The sequence below is a fragment of the Myodes glareolus genome, chromosome 9 (assembly GCF_982192425.1).
Source record: "Myodes glareolus chromosome 9, mMyoGla1.1, whole genome shotgun sequence".
In the NCBI taxonomy this organism is placed as follows: domain Eukaryota; kingdom Metazoa; phylum Chordata; class Mammalia; order Rodentia; family Cricetidae; genus Myodes; species Myodes glareolus.
The window spans coordinates 20528887-20547173 of record NC_142034.1 but is presented as its reverse complement, the minus strand read 5'-3'; the positions used below and the strand labels follow the sequence as shown (position 1 = coordinate 20547173).

Genomic DNA, 18287 nt, shown 5'->3' with positions numbered 1-18287 from the left:
AACTCGGAGAAATCCGCCTACCTCTGCCTCTGAAGTGCTGGGATTAAAGGCATTGCACTATCACTGCCTGGCATATTTCTCTTTTCTTTTTCTGTTTGGGATTTTTATTTTTAGATTTTAGTTACTTTTAATTTATGTGTATGGGTGTTTTGCCTGTAAGCATCTGTGCACCACGTACATGCAGTACATGGAGACCAGAAAAGGGCATCAGATCCCCTGGAACTGCAGTTACAGATAATTGTGAGCGGCCATGTGTGTACTTGAATCCAATCCGGGTCCTCTGGAAGAGCAGTCAGTACTCTTCACCTCTGAGCCATCTCTCCAGCCCTATTCGTTTGTGTTTTGTTGTTGTTGTTTATTTGTTTGAGACAGGGTCTCACGATGTAGCCAAGGCTAGCCCAAACTTGCTATGTGAACTCCCAGAGATCCTCCTGCCTCTGCCTCCTAGGTGCTAGGATTAAAGACATGCATCACCACACCCAGCTGTTATCTGGGTTGCCAACCTAACAGTTCTCTCCAGATACCAACCCACATCACACATGGAGATTCCCTTCTATTGCTATTACTTTTTAAAAGACTGCAAGACTACTGCATGCCGGGAGTCCTACAACTTACTCAACCAGTCTCTGAATATTCAGCTTGTTTCTAACATTTTGCTATTGCAAGAAGACGGGGAAATAACCATGACACAGTGCTCTCTATCTGCGAAGATCCTACAGACATTGCTAGAAGTCTGGCTGGGTCAAGCAGATGTCTCAGATACTGTGGGGCTGCAGCCAACTTCCTTTACCACCAGCATTGCATGTGAAATGTCTCCACAGCTCCTCCCAGTACTAATCAAATTTCTGAATGCCTGCCAGTCACTCCGATGAGAAATGATCTGTCAGTGGAGCTTAATTTGCATTTTGCTTATTATGGGTGCAGCCAAGCATCGCTTCGTATGTTTAAAGCCCATCTGGGTATCTACTTGTGTGAACTGTCTGTTCATGTCTTTTGCCAATTTTTCTATTTGATTTTTTTCCTTTCCCCATTTTTAAATGTTCTCTCTATATTGAGAAGATTAGCCCTTTATTTATGACATCTTTTGCAAATCATTTTCCTCTAGCTTGTCATTTATCTTTGGATTCTGCTTATGGTAGTTTTTGCCTTGCAAAAAATATATTTAATATGGTTGAATGTATTCATTTTTCATACATCTGAATTTTGAGGTTGGGAGGGGTGACTTCCATATACTTATCTGTTTTCTCCTACGGTGCATAGTTTCATATTTAGGTCTCTGATCTGCTTGGAGTTTATTCTGACGTATGGCATGAACCTTGATATCTTCAAAAATGACTGCCATGATGCCCCAATGCTGTTTATTAAAACTGCACAATAGGAGGCTGGGAGACAGCTAAAGTAAAGGCTCCTGTTTTGCAAGTATGAGGACCTGAAGTCAGATGCCCAAGTCAAACATGAAAAGGTGGAATTGGGGTATGTGCCCGTGATACCAGCTGGTGGGGTGGGGATGAGATGGGAAGGTAACAGGAGGATATATAATTTCCTACAGCTCATTGACAATACAGCCTGGCCAAACTGATGAGTTTTGTTATCTGTGAGAGACCCTGTCTAAAACAATCATGGGCCAGAGAGACAGCTCAGCAGTTAAATACACTGGCTGCTCTTGCAGAGGACCCTGGTTTGGTTCCCAGCATCTACATGGTGGCTCATGACAGATTCTAGACCCAGTTTCACGAAGTTCAGTGCTTTCTTCTTCTAGCTCCTTGGGCACTAGGTATGAACATGCTGCATGTACATATATGCAGGTGACGCAGGCCTTTAATCCCAGCACTTGGAAGGCAGAGGCAGGTGGATCTCTCAGTGTTCAAGGCCAGCTAGTCTATACAGCTAGTCCTAGGACAGCCAAGTCTACACAAAGAATCCCTGTCTCAAAACAACAGCAACATCAACAAAAAAGTATACACACACACAAATAGAAATATACGCACAAAGCACATAGTTTCATTTTTAATGTGTGATGATAGTAGTGATATTACTTTAAAAAAATCTTCAGCTAGGCATGTGGATGCACATCTTTAACTCCAGCACTTGGGAGGCAGAGGCAGGCAGATCTCGAGCTCGAGGCCAGCCTGGTCTACAGAGCAAGTTCCATGACAGCCAGGACCACATAGAGAAACCCTGTCTCAGAAAAGAGAGGAGGGAAAGGGAAAAAGAAAAAAAGAACGGGGAAGGGAAGGAGAGAGGAGAGGAAGGGAAGGGAGGGGAGGGGGAGAGGGAAGGGAAGGAGACAGTCCTTATCTTTGATAAGCACACTGAAATGCCTAGAGATAGATAAAGTTGATTATGTCTGAGATTTGCTTCAGCAGAGAGCGCAGCAGGTGGAGATGTGGCTGAAGCAAGATTGTAAATTACCGCGGGTTGAAGAGGACAGAGTGATGGATGATGACTCTGGGCACTTTTTTTTTTTTTTTAAATTCCACAATGTTTTCTAAGCCCACAAGATAGGGAAGTTTTGTTTGGTTGTTTTGGGGGGTGAGTATCCCAATATGTCGTTGTGCTGGTCTCAAACTCTCAGTTTCCTACGCCCCTCCCAGCTCGGCTTCCGAAATCCTGGGATTACAAGCATGCATGAAGTGGTCACCAAACCCAGTTTCATACAGGGAGAGTTTAATTTTTTTTATTACATTTACTTATTTTATTACATTTTACTTATTGAGGAAAGCATGGCACAGAGTGCATGCTGAGGCCAGGGGACAATTTTCTGGAGTCAGTCTTGTGAACAGAGACCTTAATAACATTTCATAGACAGATACAATGTCTGCATACAGCAGGTCCTTCCCCTTTCTCTTTCCCAAACAGGACAGGGAACAGCACAGACATGACCACCTAAACTGTCCATTTTCCTCTTAGCTTGCCAATGTTCCTGTTAAGGGTGAACAGGCCATTGATGGGACACAAGGGTCCCATACCGGGACAGAAACAAGCCTGCGGCGGGGAAACCCCAGAGCACAGTGAGAGAGAGCTTGCCTGGAGCCTGAGAGAGAGAGAAACTTGCCTGGCTCTGGGTCACTTCTGTGCCCAAGGCTAATGCTGGGGACTCTGAGTCACAAGAGGAACAAAGTAACAGGGGCACCAGCGCAGCTCTGGCCCAGGAAAGTGACCACCGCAGGTCAGCGCGGTAGCTAAGGGGATCCAGATCCGACCCGAGTATCTGACTTGGGCTCCTGAGAAGTTGCTCTTTTGGGCTTTAGCATCCTCTGCTACATGGATAGGGGCAGGACAAGCCAAGCAGGCTAAAGAGACTAACCTAACCAAGAAAGGAGTCAGGCACCTCTCAGCAACTCACCTTCTTGGACTTAATGACAACGATAGTTAATCTTGGCTGGCAACTTGACTACATCAAGAACCAATCAAAATTAAGCAGTGGGGCATGGCTGTGATGAATTTTCTCAATTAGATCATTTGAGGTGGGAAGGCCCACCCTAAATGTGGACCACACCTCCTGGTGGCAGCCCACAGGAAAGGATGCTAGAGAAAGAGGTCTTCACCTTTTTGTCTGCCTCACTCTTGCTGGCTGGTCCATCCACCCTGTTGCTGAGGCGTTCCCTCGCTGGTGTTAGACTCTGCTTCTTCTCCAGGACTCCAACGCAGACCCACGGCCAGCAGCGCTCTGGGAGTTCCCGAGGACTCCAGCACCAGACTGCAATGGCTGGAGAGCCAGTTTCATGGACTGAACTATTGGATTCTTTAGCTTTCCCTCAGGAGGCAGCCGTTGTAAGACCTAATAAATCTCGTGTGGGGTGTGGTGTGTGTGTGTGTGTGTGTGTGCTTTTATATATTCATTCTATCAGTTTGGCAGTTTTGTTCCTGAGAACTCTGACTACCACAGTGACCTCTGACCCCATCAAAGGCTCCTCCATCTCTATTCTCCTAGCTTCTGCCTGGAACCTTACCCATAGGCAGTTCCAAGCTCAACTCCCAGAGCCCAGAGAAAACTCTGAATATGGAACCATTAAATACCGAGCAAACATTTTGGAGGACTGACAAACATCTGCCTCACCAGGGCTGAACTCTCTCAGCCCCCATCACAACCTCTGCGGGCCTTAGGAATGCAGATTTGGTTCCCAATGCTAAGTTCATGATACGCTTTCATGATGGGTTTATGCCCAGCGACTTGGGAGTTATCAGATGATAGTCTCCATCTAACCACAGGCCCCGCCCACCGCATATCCATGGCCTGGATTCGTGGTTCCCCGGCTTCCTGGTTACCTCTCTATATGGATTCTACACAGTCCTAAGGGGAATATAATTTGTAGCTACCTTTTTAAAAAAATAAAGAAAAAAGAGAGTCAAGCTATATACGTAAAATCCCAGGTGCCTAGTTTGGGGTTTTGTTTTATTTTGTTTACAATTTATTATGAAAATTTACTTACTGAGTGAAAATCTATTTTGTCTACCGCTTTTTGCTTATTTTACTAGGAGTGACTTTTAAACTGTCTATGTATGAGCATTTTCCTTCACGTATGCCTGTGTACCATGTTTGTGCCTTGTGCCTGAGGCGGCAGAGTAAAGTCTTGGGTAGCCTGGAACTGAAGTTACATGTGGTTGTGAACTGTTGTACGGATTCTAGGAACCAAACCAGGGTCCTCTGTAAGAGTGGCAGGTGCTCGTAACTACTGAGCCATCTCTCCAGCCTCAAGAGATTTTTTTTTCTTATTTTCTGTAGAAGTGATTGATGTAAACACTTCTGGACCTGGGACCCAAGAGAGTAATTTGAATGTCCGTGGTGACCACATGTATCCATTTTGATCTCAAAGCCTCAACATGGCCTGAGATATAGCTCAGCTGGTAGAGCACTTACCTGGCATATCATAACCAAGCACAGCTATGCATACCTATAATCCCAGCACTGGAAAGGCTGAAGCAGGAATTCAAAGTCAGCCTCTGGGACATAGTGAGGTCAAGGCCAGTCGAGGCTACAGAAGGCTTTATGACTCACATACCTGCTCCAATGCAGGGTCCAGGAACTGAGGCTAGGGACATGGTCAGTTGACAGTAGAGAAAACACTAGTAGCCTGGTTCTGCCAACTCCTGAGCCAGAGCCAACAGCAGGCTTCAACCATAGAACCTCCACAGCCATCTCGCTGTAAAACAACTCCACCCTCTCCCTCCGAGGGTTTCGATCCTGGCAGAGGACAGAACTCTCCCTTGACCTCTGGGCTCATAATTAAACTCAAGAACTGAAGCCAAGTGCCAGAGAGCAGTGTTCCAGAACTCTTCCATCAGGGTTGAGAAACGGTGATTTGCTTTGGCTATTGGGACATCAGCGAATGTCATACAAGCAAGCAGAGGCTTGGCAGGGTCTATGACCTGGATTTGTCTACCCTGGGTGGAGAAAGCACCGTGTGGGGAAGATGGGGCCACCTTCCTACAGGCTGAGAAACTATATGGAGAGAGATCTGGTCCCCTCAGGCACTGCAGCCTTCTGGGCTGAGACGGCAGTTGTGGGTGAGGCCATCTTAGACCACCCGGCTCACCCAGGTGAGCAAGCTCAGCCCAGAGAGGCCACCCAATCTGCCTACAAAACCACAAGAACTAAACCACAGCACGTCGGGTAGTCTGGGGTGTAGCAAAAGCTCACTGGTGTAGGGAGTTCCCCACTGCCACACCTTCCCCATACCACATACACCCTTGTCAAGGCCCCAATCTCATTGGCTTCCCTGTTCCCTCATTGTTCTAGAGCCCTGACTTGCTCGCCAGCCCACCCAGGGCAGCCTAACCACAAGACAAAGCCTTCTGAGGAATTCAGACTGACGGAAGACTATACCACAGGGATACCTCCATATCCATAGCCACCGCCACATCCGTTTGGCTCTCTTACCAGACAGGTGTGCCTCTCCTCACTTCTCAGAGAAACAGCTGATGCTCAGAGATCAACAGACTACGGCACCACAGGGTATGAACCTGAAAGGCACCCCCATGGGTTCATGTTTTTGAAAGCTTATTCCCTAGCTGGTAGCAGTGCTTAAGAGGGCTGTGGAACTGTTAGGAGGTTCCTTAGATCTACCTATCTGGCAGAAGTAAGACACTAGAAACAGTTCAATGAAAGCTACAGCCCCGCCCCTAGTTCTAGCTATTCCCTGGTTCCTGGTCCACAGTGACTTGCTGAGTCTCCATCGTATGTTCATACTGCCACACTTTCTCTGCCAGGACAGACTGACTGCTCTGAAATCGTGAGTCAGAATAAGGGACACCCCAAAAGTCAGTCAGTGAGGGGGGGCCTCTGCCTTTAGCCACTGCTCTTTGCTCTTCATCATGTGGACTAGTTCCAATACCATCTTCCCATGCCACCCTGCAGGCAGGCGAGCCTGCTGTTAGCAACTAACCGGTTCCTAAGTGCCATTCGCCTTGGACTGTTCACCTTGGCGTTAGCTGCCTCTGAAGCACCTGTTGCTGGACCCATGGCAGCCCTCCCAGATGCCAGGCACCTGCTATCTACGGCCAACGCTTGGACTTAGGAGCTGCCTGCCACACTTGCCCTCAGAACCTTTAATTCCCTGGGTTTGCTTCCTCAGGCACACCATCCTCGGCCCCAGCTCTACCCATCCCAGACCTGCCCCCCAAATGCCTATCATATTCTCAGAGACAAAAAATCAAGCCCAACTCCTCAAAGGCAAAGGAAGGAGGCAGGTTACTAAGCCAGGTTACTAACGGCCACAAAGAGTTTAACCCAAATCCCTTTGGGGTTCTGAGGGTTTCTCTGTAGCTTTGAAGCTTGTTCTGGAACTAGCTCTTGTAGACCAGGCTGGCCTCGAACTCACAAAGACCTGCCTGCCTCTGCTTCCTGAGTGCTGGGATTAAAGGTGTGCGCCACCACCCACCGGCTGCAGCTGGATCTTTAATCATGCTGGGAATCCAAGCAATAGCTGTTGAATAGATGACTGGAAGAATGAATGAATGAGGGAATGAATGAGAGACAGAGCCAGCAATTTCTGGAAATCTATGAAGTGCTTGGGCAAGGCCATTGGGGAATGAGTGTTACTGAGGGAAGTCACACTTTGAAGGAAGCTGGATACCACCCAGCCCTGACCCTGTGACCCACAGATGTGGCTTAATTCATACAACCCTGAATCCAGCTTTGGAAGGTTACAGATGTTGAAGTTCAAAACTTCATGCATTCAGCCCTTCCGTTGCCATGTCCACCCCAGAGAAACATTCACATTGTGCATAAGATATCAGGACATTTTCATCAGTGCTGTCCTTTTCAGGGCAAAATCCACTCCACCACCCTCATCTCCCAGAAGGGAGACACTAGACTCTGCACTCAACAGACGTCACAATTGGAACACAATAGTTCAATGAATCTCACCATCTTTACCTATGCTTAGATCAATAACTTTACTCCCTACATGAACTAGAAATCTCAAAGACAGAAGCAGATTATACTATCATTCCATTTATGGGCAACTTAAAGGCATGGATAACAAGGGCATATTATTAGTGGTTAACCCATATATAGATAAGGATAGCAAGCATTCTGGGAAATGACATCACCCGTGTTTACCCTTGGGAAGGGACAGCAGTAGAAATGAAGAAGGGGGAGGGGAGGGAATTTAACAAACAACATTTTTATTTCTTCAGTGGAACGAGTGAGAGTTGGAGAGAGGGCTTGGCAGTTAAGAGCACTTCTTGCTTCGCTGAGGGACCCAAGCTCGGTTCCCAGCACCTACATCAAACAGTTCACAAACCCTGCAACTTCAGCTTTGGTGATCTAATGCCCTCTTCTGGCTCCTGGAGACACCCATGCACAAACACACATACACATAAAAAAAAACACATATATTTTTAAAGGGCTTTAAAAAGAAAGCCAAAAATAACAGACTCGGTATTAATGTTATGGAGATGGGGGTTGAAGGAGTAGTTACATTGTTTTTTTCAGTCTTTTCTATTTATCCACTAAACAAATATTCAGTAAAAACCAATTATGTGCCTAACACTGCTTTAGGCTCTGAAGACACTACGGTCATCCAGGCAGACAAACCTTAAACCTTCCTGCCTGCCTGGGGCTTATGTGCTCAACATTTGAACACAAATAATTCCTCCCTCATCATCTAAGAGACAGGGTCTCTCTGTGTTGTCCAGACTTGCCCTACACTAGGCTCAAGCAATCCTCCTGCCTCAGTCTCCACAGTAGCTAGCACTACAGACATGTGTGAGTTCTTGCTTTAAATTTAAAAAGAAAAAATAGCTATCTTCAATGACCACAGAATGCAAAAAGCAACCTCCCTTTCTCTTTGTACCCTCCAATCATCTTTTCTCTTCCTCAGAATTTCTCAGACTTTTTAATCATCTGCTCTTTTCTGTGTTTTGATTGTTTCTGTTCGCTTTGAATGTTTACTTTTTGTGGTTTCTGGATCCAGCATTTCCTGGAAGCCCAGAAGGACCTCAAGCTCTCTGAGGCTGACCTTGAACTCCCCTGCTGCTCACGCCTCTACAACCCAAGTGCTGGGATTAAACAAATAAATCACCACGCTGGGTTCCTATGGTCTTTTTGCAGGGTTTTACTATGTCGCCCAAGCTACCATAGTACTCCTGCCTCAGCTTCGTGTGTACATGGGCAATAGTATATGCCATGTGTGTTCCTGAAACATAGCATCTCCCTTCCTCCAGCAGGACCCAATCGCCCCACACCCTACACCAAGGCTACCACCATCCTATGACAGAATTCCCACAAGGCTCTAGAGAAAACCTACTACCTGGGGCTGGAGAGATGGCTCGATTAGTAAAGTGCTTGTTGGACAAGGATGAGGTCCTAACTTGGGTCTCCAGCACCCAGGTAAAAGTCAGGCTGTGAAGAGTCCCTGGTTTGCTGTTCAGCTAGTCTACCCAATAGGTGACCTCCAAATTCAATGAGAAATTCTGTCTCAAAAAGTAAGGTAGAAAAATGATTGAGGAAGACACCCAGCTTCAACCTCTGGGTTACATACACACACACACACACACACACACACACACACACACACATAAACATATGTACACATGTGCACACACACATACACACAAAGAAAAGGCAAAGGAAGCCCCACCGCCCTCTACACTGCCTCTCTGTCCTACAATTCCTCCCCACCATTCATTTCTGAAGACCCTGCTGACTGCCTGAGTCTCGTTCCCACGTCACCTGCCGTTGGCTCTGATTCCCAGGTGCATGTAGCTATGCCCACCTCACTACAGCCTTCCCCTCCAGGATCTCTTCAAAGCCCCTGGACAACAGACTTCTCTGTAGCAGCCACACCCTGTATGGTCATGCCAGCCGCCAGAATGTCCTCCTTGGAAGCATTCCACTTCCTACCTCCCTCTCTGACCTTGGCCTTCTCTTCCCTCTCTATGCCCTCACCACTCCCCAGCTATGGTGCAATCTCAGAGACCCCCCCCAACCTCCAGGTGGGTTTCCTCCCCGCCTCTTTGTTTCCTCCCAACCAGGACCCCAAGGCCATGTTTTTTCAATCTTAGGCTTCTTTCTTGGCTCCGCCTACCTCTGAGCCCTGGATCAAAAGCCCACCTTCCTCCTCCTCATGGGGGAGGGATTGAGTCATCCCACCCTGGGAAGTCAGTGCCTACCATGGTCTGACTGTCTGGGTCCCTGTTCACTAGATCCTCTCCCCTTCAGTGATTGGGCAAACTTTGCTTCTGATCCCCTGTTTGGACCTTGACCTTTGAATCCCAGGAGAGGAATGCCTGCCTTTCCTCAGATTTCCTAGTGATCAGCCTGACTTCCAGCATGCCCAGCCTTGCCTTCAACCGGGCCCAGAAGCACCCCCCCCCAGCACCTGCTTCTCCCCAGGAGCACCTCCTCCACCCCAGCACCTCCTTCCCCCCCCACCAGGAGCGCCCCCTTCACCACAGGAGAAGATTCCTTCTCTTACTGTTGCACGCTCTCCACTAAAGTCAACACCAGCCTCCCCCACTTACAGAGGAACCTTGGATTCCTCATGTCCTATCCCATACCATCTCAGCACCATGCTCCTCCTAGCTCTAACTACCACGTGATCTTTAACTGGTCTCTGAGACCCTTCATACAATCCTCCATGTGGCTGCAGGGGGGGGTGGGGGAGGGCTCCCAAACACCTATGTCACTGTCCCTTCTTGCCTAAAATGTACGAAGCTTGCTTGATACTTGAACAATATCTGAGCCCCCAGGCATGGCCCTCGGTGCCCTCCACAACCTGCCATCATCTTCACAGCTCACTATCCTTGTCTGGCACCTGAGGCCCCAGCTTCACACTTCCAAATACCTCTCACTTTGATGCTTCTGCCCAAGCTCTCCTCCTGCAGGTCCAAGATGCCTGCCCCTCTCTGCATCCTCCATACTCAGACTAGCCCCTCCCCCTCTAGGCCTCCTCTACCCCCAGAGGCTCAGGTAGGTCCTGTCCTTGATGCTCCCCCAAGCGTGTGTGCATCGGCTTCTAAAGTGCCATTACGAAATTCTCATAATTTTCTCTTTTCCTGAGTCTGCCTCCCACCTGGCACACATGCACAAACACACAAAGGCAGAGAAGTGGGCAGGACCAATCTGGAGATTCCAACACCCAGGCAAGCTCTTCTCTCAATCAGATGTTCCCCTTGCCACCTCTCACCAGCCAGGTACAGCCACATGCAGCCAGGTGCAGCCAGGTACAGCAAGGTTCATCTACCTGCACCCTGAGGTTCATCACCCAGGTATGATATCCTTCCACACCCTTTCAGGTGGCTCCTTCCATCATGTGCCCCATTCCTAGGGTTCCCACGACCCACCTCCCTGATACACCATACCTTGGCCAGGGATCTGACTATGGGACTTTCCATAATGCCTCGAAGGAAGATCAGGTCCAGTTCTGCAGCTCCGGTGGCGTTGGGGAGGGATCCCAGGTTGTCCAAGACTTGCTGCATGGCTGGGGGAGGGGCAGTGAGATGCTAAGTATCAGCTGGACACAGAAGATGAAAATCCAGCACAAACCCTCCCATCTCCAGCCCCATAGAAGTCTCCCAACAGCACTCTCTACTCTCTTCTCACAGACTCTCAGGCAGAGATCCTGGGGACAGGCAATAGTTTTCTTGACCTTTTTTCCACCCTAAGCAATTCCAGCCTGGGAAAGTAGGAGGCTCCCAGCAGCAGGAACCAGACCAAGGAGCAGGGACAGGTGTCCCTTTTCCAGATTCTGCCCAGCACCAAAGACCCAGACATCCCACTCAACTTCTAGCTGGGTCGAAGCATGAGGACGCAACCACCTGTAGCTGGCAGGCCCAGGGGTAAGACAGTGCTTGGAGGGGGTCCTGGAGTCCAAGCATACCCAAGCAGGCAGCATTGCCAAAGGCCAGGGTCAATGCAGCACCAGTCTAAGTCACATACCACTAGCTTAGTGTGATACAGCACAGTTCTCTAAGAGATATCATTATTTAGAAATTAATGCATGATTTTTTTTAAAAAAAAGTCAAAACAGAAGCCTGGAAAAACAGCAGGGGCTGGAGAAACAAGCACCCAGGGATAGCCGTGGTTACCAAGGATAGATGTCAAAAACCACATCACCCCAGGGTTGAGCACTATCAGCCTGGGATGAGATGCAGCCAAGGACATCAGTGCACCTGAAACAGGTCTCTGAGAATGGGGTAGAAGATGCCTTCACTCCTGGTGAAGGTGGGAGGGAGCTCCAGGGGGTGGAAGGAAGGGAGAAAAAAATCAGTGTGCCCAGCTGGGAGCAAAGATGGGCAGGGGGTATCATTACTCTGCCACCCACGCCTACATCTGCATAACAGCATCCAAGCCCTGGAGGAGGGGGAGTGGGGAAATAGGCTCCCTGTCACCTCTCCAATATCTTGTCAGAACTCCCCACCTCCAAAGAGTGAGGGAGGGCAGGAGGGGGCCCTAAAACAGGAGCTTGGAGAAGATGGCTTAGGGCTCCTGAGCCCCATTTCTTTCCCCGCTCCCCTTCCCCATCTTCTCTATAAACCACAGCCCAGTCTGCCTCCAGACCCTTCCTTTCCAGGTCCGGACTCGCAAGGACCAGAGACTTACAAGGTCCTTCCAGGGCTCTCAAAGAAGGCAAGTCAGAGCCCTTCCCAGTCTGCCAAACGTCCACAGTCCCCCGGACCTGCTCACTGACTGCCCAGACAGCCAGCTATTGAGGGTGGGGGACTGAGCCGGGGGGAGTAATGTCCTCTGCCAGATCAGCTCTTCTAGCCGGTGGGCGTCCAGATCTCCCCTAAGGGCACCGCTGTCCAGGTGCCCCAGAGACCACTATGAGAGGGTCAGTTAAAGGGTAAGTACCCCTCCCCTGATCTCTCCCCACTCCTCTTCCTACCTTCCCTGCGAAGCTCTGCCTCTTCAGAGGAGCCCAGGGAAATCCCCTCCAAGGAAGCCCCACTGCCTGGGCTGCAGGCCATGGCGACCCCTTAGCAATCCTGGAACAGTCTCCCGCGAGGTCGGCGCCTTCCCAGCCAGACGCGGGCTGAGCTAAAGAAGGCGGGACTCTCAGAGCGCTGCAGGATCAGCCAATAGCAAGGCTCCGCCTCCTGGACCTCCTGGTTGATTGGCCAAAGCCCGCCTGCTGGTGAGGAGGGGGCGGTAATGGGTGGGAGAAGGGAGGTGGCAGGAGAGAGTCATCCTAAACTGGCCTGATCCCCGTCCCCGGTGCAGGTGGGGAGGTGGCGATGAGTCTGGGGTAAGTCCCTCAGGACTGGGCCCTTTCAGCCAGTGTAGAAATTCCAGGTGACGGGCAGAGCTTGACTCCCGTCTGCCTTCGTACCTCTGTCATATGGATTTCCCTCCTCTGCTTCTGATGCTGACTCCTACCTGCCCCTGACCTTCACCCTCTCCCCCACTCCAGGCTAGCTTTTACAACAACTCTCTCAGCCGAAGGAAGCCTTCAAGAACAGCTCTAGCTCCTCTCCCTGGTAGGTGCAGGAAGGCAGTCAAACCATTTGACAAGAGGCAAGTATCTTAGCCTCAAATGCCATCATCCACTGGGGCACGGTGTGGGCGGCGGGTGGAGGGAGAGACAGAACGGTGGTACCCACGGAGCAGTAAAGGACCCGCCCCTTAACTCTAGCTTAATAGTTGCTTCTCCCTTTTGCCATCATTATCCATCAGGTGAGGCATAATGCCCTGGAGCAAGCCAGGCACCTTAGAGCTGGGGGAAGGAAAAGGCGCAGCAAGAATAAAAGTGGGCAAGAGGAAGGGCCTTAGCGACGACCCTGTACTCCATGTGAATGCATGTGTACCCGTGAGGCCACTACAAGGGCACTACTGTTGCTGTTGCCGCCACCTCCAGTCAGCCATTCCCAGAGGACTGGCACCAGGTCGCCTTGCACCCCTGGTTGTCATGGCAGCAGGCAGGATTACACACAAGGACGGTAACCCAGGGACTGCAGAGATATTTAAAGCGACAGCCCCATCTGAATGCAGGCCCACATCCTCACCTTGATTCAAGGAGAGGAGTGAGCCTGGTGAAGAAAGAAGAAACAGTGGGGCCGGAAGTGAGCGCAGGATGTCTAAACTCCCATGCTGTGTGTGACACCACCCATATAGCTCCCAAACTCTCCTTAACTAAAGTAAGGGTGAGCCCTCCCATAATAACAAGGGCCATTTTGATCTATGGGGAAGGGATGGAGAAGGAACTTGCTAGTTTCACCTTTGCAGAGCCCAAAACAGGGATGACCCCCAGGAAGCGGGTGGCGAGGGAGGGGGGGAATGGGAGGGGAGCCTGACCTCAGATGAGGGGCAGCTGGGTCTCTGTCAGACCCATGGGAAGTACAATGGCCACCAAATGATAAGGGGCCGGATGCCTCCTTAGATTTTGAGGCTGAGAAGTCCACAGAGGGCTGGCTAGGGAAAGGGAGCATACTGTACTTCTTCCTTTGGATATAGACGCAATGAACAGCCCACAGCACTCCATCTAGGAGAACAGGCCACACTCATAGGCACAGGCTCCACGCCCTGTGTACCCCCACCAAGTGGCCTGCAGCTGGAGCAGCCCCTCAGGTCACTGCTAATAGGTTTACTTGGCAGCCCCAGATGAGAAGCCTTTAATCACAGGCTCAGGGATGGGTCTCATTCACTCCTAAGCAGCTTTAGAGCGGGCTAGCTGGAGACTAGAGCAGGGGAAGAGACCAGGGGGGCAGAAGAAAAACAAGAGCCCTCCAAGAAGCTGGGGGCATTCCATAGTATGGAGAAAGAGCCTTTCGGGGCGGGGGAATGCGACAAAGGGGTCACAGTTTAGGTTCTAGCTGGATGACAACAATTTTCATTTTCTCAGAGGGTAGGAACAAGGGTTTGTTCTATCCAAAGTGGGGACCTGGATGTGTCGCCCAAGGAGCAGCAGGATCCACTGTGAAGAACTCAGGCCTTCTCAGGGCATCTCACAGCTGTAGCCAGAGCCCTTTCAGAGGAACCCTAATTTTGGTGGGCCTCAGAAAACACTCAAGGGTCTAGGAACCACTAGGGTGGGGTGTGGACTTTGGGGCATGAATGCAGGTGGGTGGGGCCCACTGCGGTCATCAGGAGCAAAATTAAAACCGCCAATCCCATCCTGCCCCTCTATTTCAGAAGAAATAAGTCCTCCAAGGGAGATGGCCGGCTGACTACAGGTCAAAGCCGCCGTAACAACCAGCCACCTCCGCAGCAATGAGTTCTCCCCTCTCACAGCCTTTGAGTGTCCCTTCAACGCTTTCAGAAGTCCGGGCTAGCCAGTCCCCAGCTGGCTCCTGGGTTTTGCAGCCTCTGTATTCTAAGGCTGTAACACAGAACTTTGTGCAAGCGTTCATACCCGGGGTGGGGGTTGTCTCTCTATTTACACCTACCATAGTTGTCCTGCCCCCTAGCCTCCAGGTAGGCAGAATGTACTATGGTCTTCTCAATTCTTCCAACCTGTACTATCCTCCAAATCCCAGATTCCTCAGCCACATCCTGGGCATCTCCCTGCCATTCCTGTCCAGCTGCAGTGTGCACCATCTCTGGAGTGTGGTATGACTGGGGAGGAGTACAAAGTACCCAGCTCCTCCTGCTGCACCCCCCCCAACCACTAAGGTAGACTGACAGCTTCACCCTCTTCTTACCAGACTCGGAGTTCGTGGCGGCAACTGGCATGGTCAGTCAGTGAGGACTCTGGAGTCAGTCTCCTAGAGAGGGTGAGAGGAGAATGAGAAGGTACAGGGCAAAGCCCAGGAACATGAGATACTAGGAAGGGCATCCTCTTCAAGAACAGCCACATAGGAGGAGGAGAGCATTGCCCAGGAATGGGGGGTTGGATTAGCAGAGTGACCCCAAGTGCCCTGGAAGGCAAGAAGAGCAGATAGCGTGCTCCTCAGAGGCAGGAGAGACAGGAAGGATCAAAGGCTAATCGGTTTTCCCCAAGCCCCGCAGCTGGTAGGAGAGCTACAGTGAAAACCCAGGCTTTATGACGCTTAAGGAAAAAGTATTTCTCACGGGGCATGCCGATGCCCACCTGTGCTGTAGTACCAGCCGCTCAGGTCAAGGCAGAAGGACCCCTCAGCCCAGGGATTTGAGCCAGCCTGGGAAACATCTCAAAAACAAACAAACAAAACGTAGTATTTCTTTCTGGTTTTGGAAGAAGATTAAGTGTGAGTGGGTCCTGAATAGGAGCCAAAATCAGGAAGTGTCCCCAGAAGGGAAGCTCCATGAGAACAAGAACGGACTCCATTACTCACCTCTAGGCCCCAGGCCTAGAACCTTTGGGTGTCCCATGAACACTGGTGTCCAGCTGACAGAAATTCTTTTTCCTTTCTCACTGTCCTTCTGGCTTCTCTCTCTCTCTCTCCCCCTTCTCATCTACCAGATCCAGAATTGGGACAGGGCAGGGAGGGGTTCTGCAGCCATAAACAGGCATGAAGTCTGAAACCCCACTGCCCATCCCAGGGTCTCCCCAAGCCGAGAGTGGCTCCTTCATCCTCCCTGGAAAGGATAATGGGGTGACCCACCACTCTTCCTCCCCTTGCCTTCCTGGGCTTGTGCTACTGGCTAAAACCCTAATTCCCTAGTTGCCATGACAACAGGAGGCAGTGGCTCACAGCAAGGGTGGGGGAGTAGGGAGAAGCAGTTGGCAGTGCCCACTTTAAGACTAAAGTCTTTTGCACCCTAACAAGGGGGGGAAGGGAGCCACAGGACCACTCCACCCAAGAATCCAAAATGATGAGCAGTTACTAACTTTACTGAATGCCTCTCTGCTCTTTCTCGCAAGCCTAAACTAATGACCTCAGCTCCGGAGGCAGAAACCACAAAGGTGAGTAGACTAGTTCCTTTTCCTCCTGGATCTTCTCCAGAAGCATTGAACTTGCAGAGAGAGAGAGAGAAGGGGAACCCCTCTCACACTAGCACCACTGACCGGGAGAAATGTCCAGGCTCCACTGTGCCAGCTAGTGTCCCTTGTGCCAACTCCCCTGTTGTTTCCTAGAGATCAGGGGGCACTCTCTCATAGCTCAGGCCGTGTTTCCTAGTAGAGTAGAGGTGCTCGCTGCAGGGTAACTCTTCCCGGAGCAAGGGGACAGGGAAGAAGCAAGGGAGGAGCCTATAAGAAACCCTAGGCTCGGGAGTCCTGCCCAGTGAGCCCGGGTTTGCTCCCTGAGGAGTTGGTTCCCACGGTGTCGGCTCGCTGTGCCCCACCCCCACCCACGTCTCTGAGAGGGAGGGGCCGGCTGTGCCCACAGGAGAACGGCAGTGCCAGGCAAGCTAGCCTAGTTTCATGCCAAGGTCCCCGGGCCCAGTCATCACGGACCCAGCACCTCAGCATCCAAAAGCCTAAGCCCAGGTACCCTCCCACTCCCACTCCCACCTCCACCGCCACCAAGCTATCCATCTTTCCCCACCCCCAGGGTGTCTGTCCGTAGGTGAAGCCCGCCAGCTTCAAAGGGGGAGGTTTCCTCTAGCCTCCCACCCACCCTTCCATCAGTGCAGACACAGAGAGGTGAGAAAGAGGAACGCCTGACAAAGGCACTTTGGAGCCTGGTAGGGTTGTGGGGAGGGCTGGACGTAACTAGGAGCGGAGGATGGGGTCTAGGGAGCAGGAGGACGTGCCCGCACTCCCAATCAGACCGCCCCCGCCCCTCCAATTCAGTCCTAAGCCGCTGAGCGCTAGGACCCAGGAAGGAGGGGGCGTGTTGCAAGCCATCAAAGAAGGCTCTTTGCTAGCGCGCCCGCAGAGACCAGGGGATGAGGTCACTGAATGACTTCTCCCACCCCCCCACCTCAACCCCACCCCCCACCCCCAATCTTCATTTCCCCACCATCCTCTTAGTTGACCTAACTTTCTGACCCTGGCTCCTCGCTTCTGGCACGAATTCCCTCTGAAGTCCCCAGGCTTCAGACCCCTGAGACCCGGCAACCTCCTGTCCCTTGCAGCGTTAGCAGGGCGGCTCTTCCCAGGACCCCCTCCCAAGGAAGGTCGAAATGTTGGCCTCTTGGGGTGCAGGGTGCCAAGGGACCCAGCACAGTCTCAGTCTAGCTCCCCCACGGCCGGAAGCGCCGGCAGCACGGCTCTTACGTAATGCCGGGATCCGAAGTCTCCCCCAAACCCTGCACAGACCCCGAGAGGCCGCGCCAATACCTGGGCTCCCCTCAGCTCAGCACCCCTGCGCCCTGTGTCCCTCTGGAGCCCTTACTACTGGAATGGAAACCAGCATCCGTGGAATGAGGGATTCAGTTCTCCTCACCCGCATCCCTGAGAAAGAGAGAGCACCGGGGGCTGCGGCTGGAGAGGGAGGGGATCGGCTTGGGAAGGGGGCGCGGGAGTTTGGACCTGGAGAATTAGGTTCCCAAGTGCAGTGCCAGGTCGAAAAGGAGGCAGGGATCCTGAGGTGGATGCTGGCCCAGAGGCCTGGGGATACCTACCTGCTTCTTGGGGAGCCCCTAGCTCCTGGCGACTCCGTGCAGCCGGGCGCTCCACGGTTATTGCTTGTCAATCGCTAGTCGCGCTCTTAAAGCGGCAAGGCTGCCTAGGCGCGAAGGGGCGGAGACAGAAGAGGGCTGGGACGCGGAAGGGACACAGCAACCTCCCGACCACTGTAAAGTAATCTCACAGCAGCAGGCGGGTGGGCGGGGTGGTAGTGGTTAGCAGACCTCAAAGACCACGACCTCCCCACCCCCCAACTCGGAGACGCACCAGTGAGTGTCACTTGGGGCCCAGGAAATCTTTAAAAGGGCAATGATGGAAAAACATCACACACACACACACACACACACACACACTCGCTTCGTCCAGAATTCTGGTTCCACGCACACTTTCCTGATTCAGTTTGGAAAA

At 51.3% G+C, this 18287-nt stretch overlaps 1 protein-coding gene across 4 annotated transcripts in view; it reads right to left on the bottom strand.

Moving 5' to 3' along the window:
• Positions 1-17995, bottom strand: part of Mpp2 (MAGUK p55 scaffold protein 2) — a 30216-nt gene extending 12221 nt beyond the window's left edge. Inside the window, exons 1-3 of one of the 4 annotated variants that reach the window (XM_048445771.3) lie at positions 17876-17995; positions 15088-15150; positions 10810-10928 (exon numbers count right to left, since the gene is read on the bottom strand). In XM_048445771.3, coding sequence (XP_048301728.1) covers positions 10810-10928; positions 15088-15118 — 150 coding nt within the window. In that variant the 5' untranslated portion in view covers positions 15119-15150; positions 17876-17995. Of the gene's footprint in view, positions 1-10809; positions 10929-12335; positions 12494-15087; positions 15151-15699; positions 15934-16373; positions 16524-17875 lie in introns of those variants that run through there. The other 3 variants (XM_085695841.2, XM_048445773.3, XM_048445770.3) reach the window with 3 other exon arrangements.
• Between the last annotated feature and the right edge of the window lie 292 nt (positions 17996-18287).